This window comes from Camelus ferus, chromosome 10, assembly GCF_009834535.1.
Source record: "Camelus ferus isolate YT-003-E chromosome 10, BCGSAC_Cfer_1.0, whole genome shotgun sequence".
NCBI lineage: Eukaryota > Metazoa > Chordata > Mammalia > Artiodactyla > Camelidae > Camelus > Camelus ferus.
Window position 1 is genome coordinate 40865904 of NC_045705.1, and position 20322 is coordinate 40886225.

Genomic DNA, 20322 nt, shown 5'->3' on the forward strand with positions numbered 1-20322 from the left:
TTGGTCAAATACGGTCAGGTCTCTCATAGACAACTTAGGCTTTTGCATACCATCATCTCATGCTGGAATTGTAGCTGCCCTTTTAGGTTTCTTTTGATTATGATAATGATCACCACCTGGTGTCAATTCCATTCTGGCCTTTCTCACTCTCTACTTAAATTCTTATTTCTGATTAATGAAAGCATGAGTAGGAAGGTAATCTAAAACTAGATACTTATGCAAAGATGATAGATTGAGAAAAAAAAAAGGGTAAGATGACAAAGATCTTGTTGGACAAGTCAAAAATCCCTAGCCAAATGCTGACTAGTTGAATAAAGTGGAAGGTTGAGATAATTATCCAAGTAAGTCAGGACTAATGCTTTAATTGCCATACAAGTAACCAGGTATAAGGGAGGAATTTTTACCTGAATTGCCAATATAAAGGCCTCAATTTTCCTATTTTGTTAAAGGAAATCTATCTTCATATAACTACCGAATCTACTGAAAGAATGAAACTAAATTTGAATTACCTGAAGGCAAGTATAGGAAGAAACAAGAGGGAAATCATTTTTTTAAATAAAAAATTTTTGCATGAAATATGCAATCCAAAGGATACAGTGAATGTTACATAATTAGAATTGTAGGTAATCATGTGTCTGTTAATTTAAGGTTCAACTCTTCTCTGTATTTGGTTTAAGAATCACATTACCAAAAAGTTAAAAATAATTTGGGACAGGTACTTTAAATTTGAAACAGCAAACGGCAATGGTGCTAATAAGTGAACTTTTAGAAAGAGGGAAAGGATAACACATAAAATTATTTGCCACAACTAAAACAGAAAAGAATTATAGGATGCATGATGGTATTGTTAAGAAAATTAAGATCAAAATATAGTAAAGGGTAAACTAAATACACAGACCAGTTAGAATATTGAAAATTCTTTACATAAATTTATGTAACATCTTTAGAGTTTTGAAAGAACTTTTTTACATGCATTATTTGACCTGATTCCCACCACTTAGAAGTCATATTATGCCTATTATATATGAAACTGAAATTCACAGTGGCTTGTCCAAGATCACAGAGCTACTAAATAACAAATCTGGAGCTTAATCCTAAAGCTTTTGATTCCAAGTATAGTGTTGTCTCCACAATTCTACCATTAATCCTCCAGAAACAGAGTTGAGCATATTTCTATTAAAAAAAAAAAAAAAACTTGACCAACCACACATAATTTTATCACTGAATTTTAGAATCTAGGGTTATATGTTGACTCTCTAATTTTACATGTGTTTATTCATATGAAAATTATATTTACAACATATATCAAAATGGCCCTACCTTTAAAAGTCCACCAGATAGGGGTAATATATTCTTTCATTCAATAATCAAATATTTATCATACTATGCTCTAGACATTGGGAACTCAACATTGAACAAGATAGATAATATTCTAGCCTCTCAGAATTTTTTGTCTGAAAGATAATAGAAAATTTAAACAAAGTAAAACATTAAAATAGAGTATAATCATGCTATGATGAGGTACCTGGTGCCGTGGGAGCAAAGAGGTAAGTTAATGTCAATATAGACCAATGTTAAGTTTGGTCTTTACCTAAGGAGGAATAATGAGCCATGGAAGATTTTTTAATGAAGATAAGCATTTTTGCAAATGAGGAAACTTAAACTGAGAGAAATGAAGTAACTTGCCCAAGATTACACACCAGTAAGTGCTGGAACCAGGATACAAACCATGGTCTATCTGGCACCAAAGCCCGTACTTTTAAGTATTATGCCATACTGAAATTTAATTTATTGGGAAAGGATCACAGTGTTTCTCTTTTCTGTAATTATCCCTAGCAATTATACTTTATCCCCTTCCCCCCCCAAAAAAAACCCTTTTTTAAAATTATACTTCAACAAACACCTGTTGATAAGGATATTTTCCCTATTAACACAAAAAGGATATTAGTATAAAATGGTAGATTTATATTACTACCTTTTAAATAAGCCATGCTTTCAGATAGTCTATAGCATTGTTGAAGAGAACAATGGGAAAAATGTAAGGTTTAATAGTAATAAATAGAAAGAAGATAGCAAATTGCATCTTCAGCTGAATACTGAAATACGCTTTGTTCCAGTTTTAACAAACTAGAAAAATAAAACGAAAAAATAGATAGAACTTGTAATTAAAGTTGTGGGGAAAATGCCTGGCTAGACTTACAGCAGATCTAAAGACTGCAATTATTTTGTAAACATTGGATGTTTTACAAATTACTTTAGCGTCACTGAAAGAGAAGAAATACTCATAAGAAACATTATCATAACCTATAAAAAAGCACAATATGGCATTTCCTGTCTGTAAGCAGATGTGTACTTGCCATATCTGGCCATGCTTACTCCAGAAGCTGCCCAGGATGCTGGACCCAGACAACTGATGGAAGGAGACTCTAAACATAACTTTCCTCTTCCTTGGACCAAAAAAAAAAAAAAAAAAACCTGATGATAAGCATTTGTGTAGCACTTTCCTATTTTCAAAAAAATGTTTACATGGGCTAAATATTTTTGATTGTCACAATAATCCTAAGAACTGAGTATTATTAGTAAAGTCATGTCTTAAGATGAGGAATTTGAAGCTCATTCTGTTGACTTTCTATAGATAACTTATCCAGCTGATGGTACAGACTGCATTCCATCCCCGGGCTCTCCTGCACCACACCATGACGTCATTCACTTGCTCAGAGAACACCAAACTCATATTGTGGAAAGAACACAAGATGAGCTTCTTGTTCTAATTCTATCACTAACTTTGAAGTTCATATACACTACCTTATTCAATGGGGAAAAGAAACAACATATGTGGGGGGGGGGTATTAAACCCCTTTTAGAAAAGGAAACTGAGGTTCAGAAAGATTATATGATTTTCACAAGGTCACCTCGTGGCATCATCATAAGAGGCATGTAAACTCTATAGTACATGTGGCAGACTGGCACTTTGAGATGTTTATTTTTCTCCCCCTAAATGTTCCTATTTCCTTTCTTCCCATTCAAGCTGGTAACTGGTTTTGTGCTTTATTGCCTTGAGGGAGGTATGTGCCAGGACAGAAAACTAAAGAGATTTTTAGTTATTCTAGTTTTGCTTTCCAAAAGCCTAATCCCTCAGAATAAAAGAAGAGTTTGTTTCAGATATGAAAGAGATTCTCAGGTACACACAGAGAGAGGGGCATCTCCCAGCCCCTCCCCAGTCTAGAAAGAGATTTTCTCAGTTGGAAAATTAGAGGTTTTTGGATCCCAAGGCAGCAGGCATCTAGGCTCTGTTTCCTGGCAGCATTGCCTGAAAGGCAAAAAGACCCCCGAGGGGAAAAGCATCATAATGCAGCTAGGCAAACAGCAACAGAAATTCTAGGGGGAAAAAATTAAAATCCATTTCTGGGAAGTAGTAGTCATCAACTGTATGAAGTAGCAGGCTAGAAGAACTACCTAAACACAACAACTCACGTCTCAGCAGTGAACTTTTATACATAGATGATCAATGACCAGAATATACCCTCATTCCAGATGGAACCCTATTATAACCCCAGGGAAGTGGGAAAAACCTCAAAAAGGATTCGAGTGATTTTGCTTACAACTTGGTAATTAGGAGTCAGAAATTAAGAGAAAATAAATGGAAATATCTTACACACCTAAATTTATAGACAGGGAGTCCAGCTCAATGATTATCTGATCTTGTCCTCCTCCTAGAAGCCAGATCTTCTGACTAACGGTCTAGGTTTTTCCAACAACATCACTGCTATTGATTGTAACAGAGGACACGGTAATACGGTGCAAAGAAATGAACATGACACAGTATGTTAACCTCACCACACAACGTTGAAATTGCCTATCTCCATAACTATCTCCCTAATAAGTTTTAAGCGTAAGGCAGAGACTAAGTATCATTTGCCACTTCAAAACATGCACCTCGCACAGTGCCTGATACATAGCAGGCACTCAATAAATCTTTGTTGAATGGATAAATGATTGAATAAAAAAGTGGAAGTAAAGATATTTCCTTAAATACACATGCAAGTTTACCTTTAAAATAATTTATAGTTTATTACCTATAAGGTATTTTAAATAGAACAGAACCTAACAGGTTTATTTCAAGTCTCACCACACTTTCAATGACAAAGATGTCACAGTTCTCCAAAATGATAGGCTCCCTACAGAAGCCTCAATGCCTGCCAAATGGTGTCATCAGCAGAAATGGGATACACAATCTTACTCATAATCTTTGAAAGTTTTAACTTAATAATTCATTTTCACAGGATTTTCCACTGTATAATACATCATTCCTCTTGATCTTAAACCCTAAAACAAATGAGGTCAGGAGAACTGTTTCATAATGGAGGTGATTTGGCCCTAATTCTTGAAATAGTTTTGAAAAACTCACTAAAAACTGAACGTATGCAGAAAGCTTACTACTTGGAATTCAGAATGACTGACTGGACAGAAGAGACTGGGTAAAACTCATGATCCTTTGCTGACAAAGCAACCTACATTGAGGATACAGAGCCCTCGTGCCTTGACTGCTACAAATTCCTGAGCAGAGTTATAGCTGGGGGACAAGTCCTCTTGGCCCAGTTAAAAAAAAATTTTATACATCTCAATGTTATACTAAACAATATTTTATAATCACTAACATGGTTACACAGCAAATATTAATAATTATATACTCTATATGCTCTTAAGAAAGAAGAGCATTCTCTTTTTTCTTTTTTTTTAATTACCCTCCCTGCCAGGAAGAGAATTCTTGTACTTTACTGAATGTACTATTGTAGCAAAGTTAGGTATTAATTGATTGATTCATTGGCAAAGGCATAAATGAATTGAATGCCTTAAATCAGCGTTTTAAGAAACCAACATTTTGTGTACATCTTCTGACTAGGCTCTTCTACCCAAGGAAGTAACCAACTGTAGGCCTAAAGGAGCGATCAAATATTCTATCATATATGGAACATATATGCAGTTTCCCAAAAACTTGACAGTTCAAAAGTTTTATGGTATCAAATTCATTGGCATATAATTTGCAATGTTTCTGATACATAAGAACTATAAAACAAATTCAATTAACATATAACTTTAGCACTATGCCTACTGTTTGCTCCATAACATACTCCTAATTAGTAGTTGAACACAAAAAGTATTCTATTTCTCTCTCCAGAATGCTCTCTCTTTATGCCTCTTAGGCTGTTGAGTATATTCCAACATCAAGAATCTGTGTCTGCAGAGTTTTTAACAGTTCTCTCAATTAAGGTCAAGATGACCCTTTCAAAAGATTTTAAATCCATAAAAAATAGTCTTTAGTATGTTATGTATCTTATTTTGACTTACAAAAGTTTGAAAATTATCTTTTCCCATCCCTCTCTGGGAAGATTCAGTGCTTAACTCTGCTGAGTTCTACTAGCTTGAGAAAAGAAAAAACATCAAGTTTTTTGAAATGGAAAAAGCATCTGGATAGCACCGGTATGGCAAACATGAAAGTTCAAACAAAAATTTGGTGAAGTGTATGCAAAAGGAATAAAATAGCTTCTCGGGTGTATTTGATAAGTTCAGATACACATTTCCCTTTTAGATAATCTGAAAAAATATTTTAATAAGTGAACAATACTAGAGATGGAAAGAGTACACTCAGATAGTAAAAGATAAATATAAACTAGGAAGATCCTATAAAAAAAGAAGTTAAACCTCGAAGTGCAGGAAACAGAAAATGAAAAATTTTTAAATGAGGGAAAAATAAACATAAGAGTTGTAAGTTTCCTTTCCCAGAGAGAGGGGGAAACAAATAAAGAAAAACAGAAATGACACTTCGATGAAGTACACCGTCAACCAAAAGGAAAGACTGTGAACCCAGGAAACAACAATCTCAATTTCAAGAGTGCCCAGGAAATACATGGTAATATCATGTCTTGGGATTCTAATTACACTACATTCTTCAAGTTCCTTTAAAAAGAACAATGTCAAAACATATGAATTATGAAAATGATAGTGTTCAACTTTCAGTACCTGGTATACATACACCATTATATCACTGAGAACAGTTGCAAAAGAAGAATTCAAAGGAAATAAAGTGCCATATAAATTAGTAACATCAGATAGACTTCTATACCAAATTAAAATAAGCTCAAAATAGGACAATTTTTTAAAAACACAGAAGTGAAATGAGCATCAGTCGCAAAGTATTAAAAGCATTGATTTCTTTCACATATGTTATGACAAAGAGAACAAAAGAAACTGTCATCTACTAAAAAATTCTGTTGAAGCATATCTCATCATTAAAACAACAATTTTCCACAAAAAAACACAGGGAAGTACACTAGTATCACTAACTTTCATTTCTTACGTTAACTCAACATTAAATCAGATCAGATTAATTCACAAGCCTTGTTGAAATGGCCCCTTCCTATACACATGATCTTGCCTCAAATCGAGAATGCTAATACAACTTATCTTGGAATGGCTGTTTTTTCAGAATTTAAAATAGGTCAAAGATATCCTAATGGCTCAGTCAGGAGCAAATAAAGTTACTACTGTAGAAAAAAGGATCCTGAATGAAAAGTGACTGTTGAGGAAAAAAATTTCTAAAGATGAAGAAGAGTCTTCTGCTGATAAAACTGAGATCTGTAAAAAGTGTGATAAGAGTATACAGTGGGAGACGTAGGAAGTAATGTCATAAAACAAAACAGCAGTGAAAATAGGGGTTTGAGGTACAGTAGTTTCAGCTTATCTAAGAACAGTCAAGAATAATGCTTAAAAATTGACTTAGTGAGATGTCACATCCATTTCCACTTCTCACCATGGTTGCATGTTACCAAAGAACTCTCTACTTTTACAATAACATAAAAATATATAATACATGAGGAAACTGTCTTACAAAAATTTCTTATTGTAGTAATACATTCAACAATGAATGAATACTTGGCGCAATGAGGATACTTACTGTTTGAAAGTACATTAAACCTAGCTCTTTCATCATATCTACCACATGCAACAATGAAGGAAAAAAAAAGATTCAAGATGACAGAGAACAGTGCTCTCTCTGCACAGTAAGTCTAGGTTATACTTCAAAATATTTGTTTTACTTCTGTTTTAGAAACAGTACAGACAGTAAGCTTAGCCAGATAAAAACATAATGTATATGTTACAACTTGTTTGGTTAGTTGTCTACAGTATCTTAAAATATCTTATAATCTTAATACTAAAGTTTTAAGAGATTTAAAAAAGATAATTTGTTTCTCTAGATCAGTTCATAAAGTAAATTACATAATGCATATGCTTTAGTATAATCCAAATATGTACTTGCTTTGCTAATTAGAACCTGTTGATACTTTAAAAAATTTACACTGGATCAACATTTGGATTCCATTACAATCAATCCATTGTTAAATAATAAGGAGGGAAGACACAAGGAAGGAGGAAGACAGAAGGAAAGAGATGGAGGAAGGGAAAGTGAGAGAAAGGAAGAGGAAAGAAAAGGAGGGAAGGAAATAAATACTAAATTATTCATCATAAAGTATGGTTTTCAGTAACATATCAGCAATTTTTGTAACTTCCTTCAAAGGTAAGAACTTTTAATAAACTCAGTCTGTTGGGTTTAAAAACCTTAAGTTCACCCTGCTTAATTAAGTCATACCTAGAACATCCAATGCCCTACTTCCTCCTGCCCAGATACCTTTTTATCCCTCCCTCTCTCCCCTTCCTCTCTTCCTTTTCTCTCCCTCTCTCTTTTATACACACAGATATATACACAATGTTTTTAATTCAATTACCAGTCTAAAATAAGGTAGTCCAAAAGGGGCACTGACTAGAGCACAAAAAATTTGGTAGAAAGAATAAAAATAAACAGCAAGCTAAATAAGTCAAATTGTTTACTGACCACATTCCCCAAACCACTTTTGTTTCAGATAAACCAGCTGTGTCAGGTCTGAACAGGTGTAACTCCAAAATCTCATGGAGAGTTTACTTCTCTCAGTAATATTATGAGGGCGAGCAGGAGAAGGAAACAAGCCCAGTCTTAAATCAAAGCATACTAAGGGACATTTCTAGGTGTTTCAGAGGTTTTATATGTCATCGTCCACCTCTACAGACGACAGCTGAATAAAGAACCTCACTGGTTATAAGTTTCCACAATGCACCTTCCAAATCCACAGGTAGGACTGAATATCATGCAGAGCCAGGTTGCACCTTAACCTTCACCTTAAGCTTTAGTTTCAGATTGTAGAAACTCATATAAACTTGTCAACATTTGGATCTGTACTAGTCCACTACAATAGAGTTCACGGGAATTGATATAAATTTTAGTTTCAACTCTTAAACTCTTTTATAGTTGATCTGATCTTCCATGCCATGTCAAAACAAACAAACAAACAAAAACCAAAGCAGGTTCATTAGGATCCTTACGAACAAAGTTCACCTGGGTAAGATCTAGGCTGAAATGAATCCCAAAATCTGACCTACAATAGACTATACTTCAGGAATTCACAGGATCTTGATCAATTGAGGGGGGAGGATAGAGTCAAGTGTTTACTTCATTTTGGGAATTTGCCAATCATGTTACTGAATAATGCATATATCTGGAAAAGCACAAGTTACCACAGTTGTACTTTATCATAAAAGTGAAGATTTACATTAGAGTAAACCCAAACATGAAATCTATTTTTAATCAGACGATAAACAATAAATCTATAATTGTGTTCAGTGCAAAAAACTTTGTTATCTTTTGCAACTATGTGATTCCCTTGATAAATATTAAATCCACGAGGAAGAGCTGTACTGTACAAGTTTCTCTTTTAAAGATTGTGTAAAAGTAAACTTTAACAAGCTAAAACAAACTAAAGAAAATCCCAAATCTGTGTTATCAAGTTTATGCTGATTATAAATGGCGATTTAGACCACCTGATTCATTAAGTCACAGGTGTCTATAATTGAATACAAGTCCTACTTCATTTCAATTTAGCAAAATATTACCAAATGATGTACCACAGAAAAGACATTATGACAATAAATCTCAAGCAAAATTTTACTCTCAAATGGAATACAATTTAAGCTGCAAATACCAGAACCAAGAAAAAGGAGAAACATATATTACACAGGAAGCCTCATAGCCCACCTTTCCTCTTGACTGGCATTCTTGAATCTTTTCACTGCCACAGGATTCAAGATCTCTTTTCAGGTCTCAACTTGATCCAGCTGGGTGGAGGCCAAGAGCCAGGTAACTGTTGCAAACCACTTCACTGTTTGAAATCCAGGCTGTCTTCTCTTTCAAAGAAAAAAAGTGATGTATTTTTTCCACAAACTTTGACACTGCCCACAGAGGTTAGAGAAAAACAACTGCCGAGTACTTCAATGTTTATAAAATATTTATTCTGTTTAAAAAGAAAATTATTGTAAGCGTAGAAAACGTTATTAAATCTCCTCTTCAGGCATTAACGTTTTTGGAGTTCAATGACTAACTCAATTAAGGCACAAACAAAATTTTCACAGCTGTCCCATTACTCAACACATGATCAAATTCCAAGATGAACTGATTGATGATAAAGACCCTCAATTCTTTAGAGAAAAATCTAAAACCTTCACACACACACCCAAAAAAAATACTTTTAAAAACGTCTTTGACTCTAGTCTCTAAAAAGGTGGGTGAGTTTGAACAGTTTTCTGGGGCAGAACACAGACTGAAAGGCCCCTTTCTATTTACTGGATCAGAAGTTCCGGCTCTCACCCCCTCAGTAAGACAGGATCCAGCTTGCTGTCACTTTCATTTTTTTTTCTTCTGTGCTCTCCAAGCCCCTCAGGCTTGATCCTTAATGCCCCTCTGATTCTGATCCTCCCATGTATTAACCGAGAGGATTGAAAAGAAGGAAAGCAATCCCTTGGCATGGAGACATTAAAGTGACAGTGCTACTCAATGGGCACTTGATGCAGGATGAGTTGGCGAAGATTTCTTCACACTGGAGTCATTCACATCATGCCATCTCTTCGCATCCAAGCAGCTCCCTATCCGGCGAGGAAAAACACTGAGACTGTTCGAGACAAGTCAAACCTTCCCCCAAAGGTGTTTTCTGAGACGCTGTAGTAGTATTAGGCATGTGAGCATAAGCTGAGCAAACGGTTCGCGGTTTCCTAAATGAGAGAGTTCGGCTGCTTGGCTTCCACATCCACCCTTTCTCTCAGTCTCTCTCCAAACTACCCACCTTCCTTTCGTAGAAAAGGCAAGAAATCTCTCTGCTCCCGCGGGCCACCCCTGCCCACACCCCGTTCTTATACGGAAGAGCACAGAAATGTCCTGCGCCCTCCACGCGATGAAGTGTTTCCTCAGGCAGGAGAAACAGCAGCACTAGAAATTATATAACTCTTGAATTTGGCTTCTCTAAGACGTGGAGACTGAAGGGTCGGGGGTTGCTGGTCTGGGAGATACTGCTGGGCACTGAACGTGCACAAAAGGGCGCCAGGCCTCCTCACAGCGCCCACCACCCCGAAACACCGGCTGGCAAGGGGGTCTTCTCAGGGAGTGGGAGGGCAAATTTCTCTCCGGTCCCTTTCCAAGCGGGGTGAAAGGATGGAATATGAAGGGACTAAACACTGAGGAGGAGGGTCTGACGGCTGTGAGGGGAGGAGGCTAGTGGGAGCAGCTCTGGCGGCCAGTTGGGAGCTCCGGGGAGGAGGTGCCGGAGAAGCCGCAGCCGTAACCTACGGGCCAGGCCAGAGAGGCGAGCACCCTCAAGGAGTGAGAGGGTGGCGGCAGCTCGGCCCCAGCTAACGGAGACACCCTGAGGAGAGGAAAACGCGCAGCAACACCGCTGCGCTCGAGCCGCCCCACGTTCCCCTCAGGAGGAGAGGAGCCAAGCTAACAAATAGCAAAGGAAGGCAATGCGGGGATGGTAAAAGGGCGGGCCCACAGACGTCTGAACAGCCGGGAAGCCAATGGGCGGTCCTAATTTCTGGACGCCGCGCCCAATCACAGCCTGGATGGAGGGCGCGGCTTTTGACTGGGTCGGGGCGGGCCGGGGCTGCAGGCGAGAGGCCTGAGTCGGCACCACTTCCCGCCTCGGGAGTTCTGGGTCCCCGCCCACTGCTGGTCACGTGAGTCGCCAAAATGGCGGCGCTCGGGCGTGAGGCTGGGGCTGACCTGAGGATTGCAGGTGTGGTGCCGGTGGGAGCTGGGGAAGAGCCCAAGGTAGGCAGAAATCCAGGATGGTATGGGCGGTGATTTCTGCAGCTTCAAAGTGTTGGCGGACTCTTCTGAAATGATGCAAGTAAAAGGAATTTGAGGATCTAAAGAGAACAGCTCCCAAGTCCATGCAGGGCGCAATTAGGTCTCCACTTGCTATGGAAAAAAAGCGGCGAGAAAGCTGGAGACCTAAAGTCTAGTCCTGATTGATGCAGCCCGTTTTCTCTTGCCTCCTGGCCTTTGCACTGGCCTTCTCAAGTTGAAATACCTCCCCGCACTTATCCCCCTCCCGGCACTTAACCCCACCCCGCCAAATTCTCCTCTTTCGGATATTCCTTTAAATGTCACTTTACCTGGCTAAATGTGGCTTTTCTTACGTTGTTTTGTTTTTAATGACAAAAATTCTGCATTTAAATTCCCTGCCATTTTCTCCGTATTTATGCCTGGGTTGTGGGTTCTGGGACGTGACTACATCTTGCTTACCTGGGGGGGAGTGTCTGTCAAATACTAGGTGAATGTTGAGTAAATGATGAGTGAATGTTGAATAAAATTCTGAAAGTCAGGTGAAATAATACACATAAAATCATAACAAAACCGTATAATACTTTGGAAACTATAAACCTGTACAAATGCACTGATACTGGTATAATTGTGGTAACCAGTTGAGTGGCCTTGAACTTTTTGTTTGCTTTATTTTTTGAGTAAAAGTAGATTTATTCAGAAAGATACATATTCCATAGACAGAGTGCAGGTCATCTCAGAAGGCCAGACAGACCACAAGGCATGGGGGTAGTTAAAGCAAAAGTAGGTTTACACACTCCATAGACAAAGTGCGGGCGACCTCAAAAGGCAAGAGAAAGGCCTGGTTAATTTTTAGATAAAATGTTGGTTATGGTGAAATAATTACATGTCAATACTTACAAAAATTCTATCAGAAAGTTATCAATATATTTCTTTGCTTTAATAACAGTGCCTTCTGAAAACAAGGTGCCCAATAAATACTTACTGTCATGTTTCAGTATTTTAGGATCATAATCCTGGGTGTCTGTTTCCTAATGTACTAAGGATGTAGACAAGGTAGGAGGTTGGTACAAGGCATTGCCTGAAAGTTTTCTTTGTGAGAAATAAAAGACTTTAGTGAACTGGATGATAGCAAAACAAAAATTTATCCAAAGTTTCTGGTTAATTATCATGTTACTGACATCTGCCTTCATGTACATTAGATGGATTAGTATATAGAATCTCCCTTAGATATTGCTATTTTCTCTTCCATTTGCTATTTAGATGTCAGAGAGAGGCAAAAAATTAAATCTAGTCCTTGAGAAACTGTAATTTGTAAATTTTTTTTCTGTTCTCCCCAGATATTTTAAAGAAAAAGAACTGGCATGAGTACAGTTCTTCAATGATACAGGGAAAGAAACTGGTCAATTATTACTTATTGTGTCATACCACACTAAGGTTCAAAAGAGCCTATACCTTCAGAATTTTGATACTGTGGATGAATTGGCCTTTCATTAGGGTTAGGACTGGTACATATCACTTATTCAGGAAATGAATATTACAGTGATATTCAACATGTGTCCGTTGACTACCAGCATCAGAATCACTTGGTGCTATTAAAATGAAGATTTCTAGACTTTACCCTACTCCTATTATCCAGATATCTCAGTAGGGATCTCAAAAAACTGCTTTTCAAATAAACTCATGTGATTCTTGTCCACATGAAAGGTTGAGATTCTTACTAAGTCTCTTCTATATCTTTTATGCCTAATCCACTCGGATTCTTTGCCTAAGATTCCTAAAAATTGACATCTTTTAGTCTATGCCCTTGTTCATAAATGTTGTTATAATGGAGATTCATATAAATTATGAAGGGCCATAGATTTTTTAAAATCTATTCATTGGCTAATCTGGAATCCCATAATGCCAGTAGGGCAAAAAATTTAACAAATAGTAAGAATTCCACAGAAATGTTCCACAAAACATTCAGAAAGGATCTTGAGGGTCCAGTTTTGTTTTGTTTTTGTCTTTACCACTGGTTTCTGTTAAGATGCTACTGGCCAAACCTCATGGTCCCTTGACATTGGCAACTGTCTATTCATACATCATACTTCAGACACAAGAACTTTCCAACCCTGGAGCCCACTGCTATGGTCCAGGCTTCCTTGTATACCACATAGCAATTTCCAGCAAAGGCCCTGCTTCTGCCCAAGTCGCTATTAGGGAGCTCAATACATAATTTATATAATCCACAGTAGTCATGATCCACTGCCTCTTCCTAGCCTGGAACAGTGTCTCTCTTTCTGGTGCTCTCTCGCTATTCTCCAAGGCAATCCCTGTTCTCTCCTACCTCTCCAGGAAACTCAAGATAATCTCCAAAATGAGCTCAGGCTTTCAGGAGACAGAGGATGAAGATAGCTGTCAACAAGTAGCTACTCTTTACTATCAGCTCTGAAAAAGCTAGAGCATGGTGAACTACAAAGGGCCTGGCTACCTTCAGAGAGAACTGTAAGGAAAACAAAAAATATCCCAGTAATTTATTCTTCTACACCAGGTCCTAAGGCAAGTTAACCTCTCTGGACCTTGTTTTTCTCATCTATGAAAATAGAGGTGACAATTATCCTGCCAGTTTCTCAAAGTTATTGTGTGGATCTAAAAAAGCCATTGTGTAACAGGTAATAAGAGCTCACTAAATGTTGATTGAATCATTAACAAAATATATGAAAACACAGGATAGTACCTGACACTTTACTAGGGTCTAAATGTTTTTTAATCTGAATCTGTAGAATTTATAAGATTTAATATTAATATCATTAGCTATCATGATTCTGGATTTTTGTGTTTTCCAGGACATCAAGATGCCAACATACACACATGGTCAGTCCAGTCCTTCTCTAGGAGATGCAAAGCTCAGAAAACCAATGATCATCGAAATCATAGAAAAAAAGTTTGAATATCTTAGAAAAGAAAAGTAAGAGACACACCCTGACTGAAAGTCAATAACTATTTGCATATCTTCTGTATCACCAATGTTTCTGGGTATCTAAGATCTTATTAACTTTATTGAGTTGGTTATGAAGAAAGCTTATTTTAAAAAAAAAACTGGAGAGAAACATGAGCAGATGAAAATAGTGGTTTGTTGCGATACTGAGACTGTATAATTTCTTTTGTCTCGAAGTTTTTTTGCTTCTAAAATTGTTGAAATGTTATTTATGCAATAAACATTTTAAAAGTAATTAACAACACCTTTTTGGGGGCTACTTATCTTTAACTGATTATCAATTTTAATTAAATTCAGTTTGGAATTTATTACGTTAGCCACAGTGCTGAGTTCAGCAGAAAGGAATACACATTCCATGATGTACAAATAGTCTCACATTACCATTTTGACTTTTAGAGTAATAGAGCTCAAGAATAAAGTCAAAGGATGTTGATCTTAGACTTTAAACATTTCTGGATTTAGGTATGAGTCAGAATAAATAAAACTAGATCTTTTAAATTTCTTTGGATGAAGTTTTGGAAATCCTAGACAAATTATTTTAAATGTATCTGGACTAATTAAGAAATATTTTCTAGAAGGCCTAACCAAATGTAAACACCTTTTTTCAAGTGACCTTAAGCAAATTAATTCTTTTATTGGAAAGAGCAGTATTCTTGGATTTAGATAGCTCAGAAAATTTGGCTACATCAGAATATATTCATCTTTATTTGTGGCCGAAATTTATTCTCTTTTTAAATAACTCCATCTTAGAGCCAGTCTAAATATTCTCATAAAGAGAATTATATCCTTTCATTAGAATGCAAGTTCCATGAGGAGTGGAGGTTTTTTGTTTGTTTGTTTGGGTTTTTGTTTTGTTTTGTTTTGTTTTTGCTTTTATTCATTGCCCCATCTTCAGCACAAAGAAAATACTTCTCACATGGTAGATGCTCAAGAAACATTTGATGTTGAGTAAATATGAACAAATGACTACCCAGGAAAGGATATACCTATTAGGAGAGTATTATGTTGAACTTAATTTTTCACTTTGATTTTCTAATTAGGTCTTTAAATATATATGGAACAATGGTCTTTGGAACAACAGCTGGTTTCTCTGGAATATTGGCAAACATAATTTTCAGACATTGCTTCAAGGTTAAACATGATGCTTTGAAGACATATGCATCATTGACTACACTTCCATTTTTGTCTACCATAGTTGCTTATAAGCTTCTTGTAACAGATGCTTTGTATTCAGGTAAATTTAAATTCATTGATGTATATATAATGTGTCTATAGCTAAGGAAAATTATTCATTAACATATACTGTTGCTACTGCTGATAATAATCCCTTACATTTGTATATTGCTTTACCACTGACAGTGGACCTTCACATGTATTGTCCTATTTCATCCTCACAACAATCCTCCTAATCAGTTAGGGCAAGTAGTACTGTCCTTTTTTTACAGGTAGGAAACCAACCTGAGACATGTTCAAGTACACTAAAAAGCAACATAACATACTGGGGAAAAAAGGCTTTGGCATACTACCTATTTCACTTAAGTTTTTGACATTAGGCAAGTCATTTAATCTCTGAGACTCGGTTGTCTCATCTATGAATTAGGACTAATAGTACTTATCTCACAGGATTGTTGTAAGAATTAAGATACTGTATGTTAAATGCCTAACCTACTTTCTGGCATATTATGGGCTTCTAATTTTACTTCTTGCCTCTTCCCCATACCTTAAGTTTCACAAAGAGTAACTGATGGAACCTCTGACCCCCATTCTTCAGGTCTCTGCTTAAATACTCTTCTGCAGGGAAACCTCTGATTCCCTTGGGGTAGTTAAGTTTCTAGATACATTCTCTATTCATTTTACCTTCGGAACATGTGCACACTTAAGATTATTTGTTTAAATATTTGTTTAATGTCTTTCTTTCTTAGTAGACTGGCCTGAAGTTCAGAGGTTGGATCTCTTTTGTAACATTGTATCCCTAGCACACATCTGACACAGAAACAATATAAATGTATTAACCTAGAATCCAGGTGTCTGGTCTGCTATATCTTAGTTCAGGAAATGAACACAGTCTGATGGAAACAGTCTTCACTATAAAATTGCTTCCACAACAACCAATAAGTGAGAGTAACTATCCTTATGTAAAGTATAAAAGCAGTTTTTAAAAGTGGTACATTTAGTCTATTGTGCTGTAGACTGAATTTCTAATATTCTTTCTACTGTTTGGCTCTGGTTGAGGACAGTACAGATAACTACTGTATGAGGATACAAGACTCTTAAGGGTTCTTATCCTGAGTTTTAAAGAGAAACCAGATTTACCTATGTTTTCCAGGTAAGATCAGCCAGGAAAATTGTGTCCTGAGAAGTTCGCTGATTGGCATAGTGTGCGGTGTTTTATATCCCACTGCTTTGGCTTTTTCTAAAAATGGACGTCTGGCAGTCAAGTAAGTCCATCTTTTTGCTCCTTTTCTTCCTTCTTTTTTTGTTTTTTGTGCTAAAAAACTACATATTCTTTAGCTGCCAATGACACATTTTAATCAAAATATAGTAGTTTCATATTTCAAATAGCTAATTTTAACCTTTTTGCTATCAACATGAGAGATCTGGAATAGAAATTATCAGTTTAGGAGAAATCAACAAATTTTTCTTGGAATTTACATCCAAAAAAGTACTTAACTATCCTTCTTTTTTAGGTATCATACTGTTCCACTGCCACCAAGAGGAAGGGTTTTACTTTATTGGCTGCTGCTATGTCAAACAGAGATAAAAGCAATGGTGCTTCCTCTTGTCCTTCAGACAGCCTGTGGAATATATCACGGTCTACAGCATTATGCAATGTTTGAAAGTACTCTTGAGAAAAGTATATATGAAGATTAACCAAAAAGTGAATGGATACTAAATCAGCAGAATGGATTTTTCTGTGATGAGGACTCAGGCATTGCTGCATGAGTTAAAAGTAATTCTGGACAGACAGTTCATTTTTGTTCCTTTTGCCTGGTATACAGCAGGTGCTCAATAAATTTCAGTAAATAAATAAATGCAAGTTTCATCTCTGTTTCCTCATTTATGTGGAAATGAGTTTGAGGCCTCAAGATCTGATCAATATACATATTTATATATTCATTCATTCACAGACATTTATTGAGCACTTGCTAGGTCTCAAGACATTGTGTTACATGTAATAAGAAATGGTCCTTACCCAGAAGGAATGCACAGTTAGAAATGTGAGCACATATGAGAGGATTTGAGAGGTACACACATAATTCTGTGAGCAAACTGAGGATGTGGCTGTTAACTACTTGTGCAGAGGGGAAAGCTATGGGGAAAAAATATGTTCCTAAATTTTGAAAGGGAAGTTGAAATTTCGTAAGAAAATCAAAATAAAGAAATAAACTAACAGCCCTTCCTCTACTCTAATTCAGTATACTTACTAGCTCTTATCATTAACAGATTAGCTTCACTGTTCTGTTTAAAGAATATTTATTGAGTGCCTATTTGCTATGCATTAACATAGGCACCAGGGAAACAAAGGTTCAGTCCCTGTCCACAGGAAGCTTAAAATCTAAAGAAACAGATCACAGTATGCTTCTCTAAGTCTGCTACAGCATTCCAAGCTACACATTTAGTTAGGGAATCTTACTTCAGGAAACAAACACAGTCTGATGAAAAGGGTAAGACACAGAATGGAACCCCATAGCTCATTCTCCTTGTCTTAAACCATATTTATCTTGAGATTAAAGTTTGGTCATCTGAGGCCCCAAGCAACCCAAAGTAGAAGTTTAGAAACATAGCAAAGAAAATTCACAAGATATCTTTCATTTGAATAAATACATACCCAATTATTCAGCTAATATTGATTCAAGACCTAGTGCATGAGACATTATATACTACACACGGGGCAATTTACCTTACCTTTCTGACTTTATTTCCTCTTGAAACATACTAATAACTGCTTTGGAGTCAGATTATAAAAATGGAAACATAACCAACCCATACCTGGTGTATAGGAGGTGCTAATAAATGTGCTTACATTGTCTGTTTTCCCTGATGTTCTCCCTGAGTCACAGAACAATGACTAAGATTGGTCCCTACTGTAAGAACTTACCTGCTCTCTTGGCTTTTCAACTCCATTTCCTCCAGCTGCCTTAACCATGTGGTTATCCCCCTGCTTTTGTATTTATTGCATCACATTGTATCGTTTACTATGTATTGTATTATATTGATTTTCTTCCTGTTTTTGCACGATTACATTGTCTTCTGTAAACTATTCAGTATTTGAATTTCTAAGTTTAAGCAGTAATCTAATAATGAATAAATGGTATTCTACAGATGTGGCTGCATTTCACAGAACTTGTTCACTCACCTTCCTAAGCCTCATTTAAAAAAAAAAAAAAAAGACTCTTCCAAAGATATATAACGCATATTCTCCTACCTTCATCATCTTATCCCCACAAAGACAGTCATACCAACATTGATAAGCATGAATAACTGAATCTTGGCAACTGAATCCCACCAGATTCACTAAAGTAATAAGACCCCCCTCCAAAGCCTCCCCAAGATTAGACGCAGGAGAAAAACAGAGTAGTGAACTTAAAGATATAGCAGTATGAACTTCAAAATAAAGCAAAAAAAATTAACGTAGTATTAGTGACTAGCCTTTTACACCTATAATTCAAGTCATCTAAGGAGGGGATAAGCAGAAAAAATTTTTGATGTATTAATGGCTGAAAATTTTCCAAATTTGATGAAATCTATAAAACCACAGATTCAAAAATTTCCAGTCCAAGGTCATGACATAGGAGGCTCCTAAACTCATCTCCCACAGACACCATATACAGCTGCACACAGAGCAATCCCCTCTGGAAAAAAAAAAGCCAGAAACTAGCTGAGCAACTCCTACACATCAGGCAAACAAGAAAATATCCACACCAAAAGAGGCTGAGAAACACGCTCACCATAAACTCCACTCCCAACACAGAGACATATGTTCAGCAGGAAACGAAACTCCCAGCTTCCCCCGCCCCGAGGAGGGAAGGGTTTGGACCCAACACCTAGTGCCCCAACATTTGACTTCCACCTAAGAGGTGGGCCCCCAAAACACCTAGCTCTGAAAACCAAGTTTTCCATCCATGAGACCCCTCTGTTAACAGGTAGGAGCACTGGCTATAGCTATCCCCAGGGATCAGTGGAGAGGAAGCAGGCAAAAAATGCCCATCTCCCAGTTTTCTGGGCTTATTTGTGTACACTTTAAGAGATGCTGCCTGAAGGTCAGCATTCTAATTTAACATGCATCTAGGAGCCAACTTCAATCCTTCCCAGAGCACAAGGAGGATAGCAGGCACCTCCCACCTTTTCTCTTGAGGCTGCTACAAGTCACCAGTATCTTCCAGGAAGGAATTAATACAGACATCTGTGCCCAGCTTTTGCAACTGCTACCCACAGGGTAGGTCCCCAGATCTCCTGACTGATAGGTAACCGATGGGCTTCCATTCACTAGTTCCAAAGGACTCAAGGAGGGAACAAAAGCAATTCCTAAAATGGCTCTGCCCCCAGGACTCAGTGCAGTTAGCAGCCACAAACACCCAACTCCCAGCCTTTCCCTAAAAAGGGTCTATTTGCATGCTTTAAAAGATGCTGCCTGAGGTCACGTTTCTAATTTAGCAAGCATCTAGAGACTAACTGTAATCTTCCCCAAAGACCAGTGAAGACTGCAGACACCCACCCTCTTCTTTCAACCTGCTCCAAGTCACAGTATCTCTCTGGAAGGACCCTGTACACACATCTAGCACGCCAGCTTTAGCGGCTGCCCCCTGAGAGAGGGGTGCCCAGATTAGGAACAATAGCCAATGAGGTTTGCATTCAGTAGTCCCACAGAATTGTAGTAAACAAATAAGTTTTTAAGGGGCTCAAGAGCACTCCACCCACCTTTGCTATATAGCCCAACCCCATGCAGAGAGAATACAGAAAAACTCTGAACTGCTACTGGGGCTGGGATGGAGAAATAAAGAGAGGTTTGTAAAAGGGTCCAAACTTTCAGCTCTAAGATTAGTAGTGTGAGGATATAATGTAAAACATAGTGACTATAGTTGATAACATTTTATTGTATAACTGAAATTTGCTAAGAGAGTAAAACTTAAATGTTCTC

General features: G+C 37.1%; 2 protein-coding genes across 9 annotated transcripts in view; one reads left to right on the plus strand and one right to left on the minus strand.

Annotated features, from left to right (window-relative positions):
• The window catches only part of DLG2 (discs large MAGUK scaffold protein 2), a 1704777-nt gene extending 1693915 nt beyond the window's left edge, over window positions 1-10862 (minus strand). The window contains exon 1 of one of the 8 annotated variants that reach the window (XM_032488772.1): window positions 9125-10862. In XM_032488772.1, the coding sequence (XP_032344663.1) occupies window positions 9125-9143 (19 nt within the window). In that variant the 5' untranslated portion in view covers window positions 9144-10862. The remainder of the gene's footprint in view (window positions 1-9124) is intronic. The other 7 variants (XM_032488771.1, XM_032488766.1, XM_032488765.1 and 4 more) reach the window with 7 other exon arrangements.
• Window positions 10863-11036: 174 nt separating this feature from the next.
• On the plus strand, window positions 11037-18511 carry TMEM126B (transmembrane protein 126B). Its single transcript, XM_006186694.3, has 5 exons — window positions 11037-11188; window positions 14032-14153; window positions 15224-15417; window positions 16510-16621; window positions 16871-18511. Exons 1-5 carry the CDS (start codon window positions 11108-11110, stop codon window positions 17052-17054), a joined length of 693 nt encoding a protein of 230 aa, XP_006186756.2. The 5' UTR covers window positions 11037-11107; the 3' UTR covers window positions 17055-18511.
• The last annotated feature ends 1811 nt before the right edge of the window (window positions 18512-20322 follow it).

Coding starts and splice junctions, on each gene's coding strand:
- TMEM126B (XM_006186694.3), top strand. CDS start 11,108: ATGGCGGCGCTCGGGCGTGAGGCTGGGGCTGACCTGAGGATTGCAGGT. Junction 14,154..15,223: donor GAATATCTTAGAAAAGAAAA/GTAAGAGACACA, acceptor TTTTCTAATTAG/GTCTTTAAATATATATGGAA. Junction 15,418..16,509: donor AACAGATGCTTTGTATTCAG/GTAAATTTAAAT, acceptor TATGTTTTCCAG/GTAAGATCAGCCAGGAAAAT.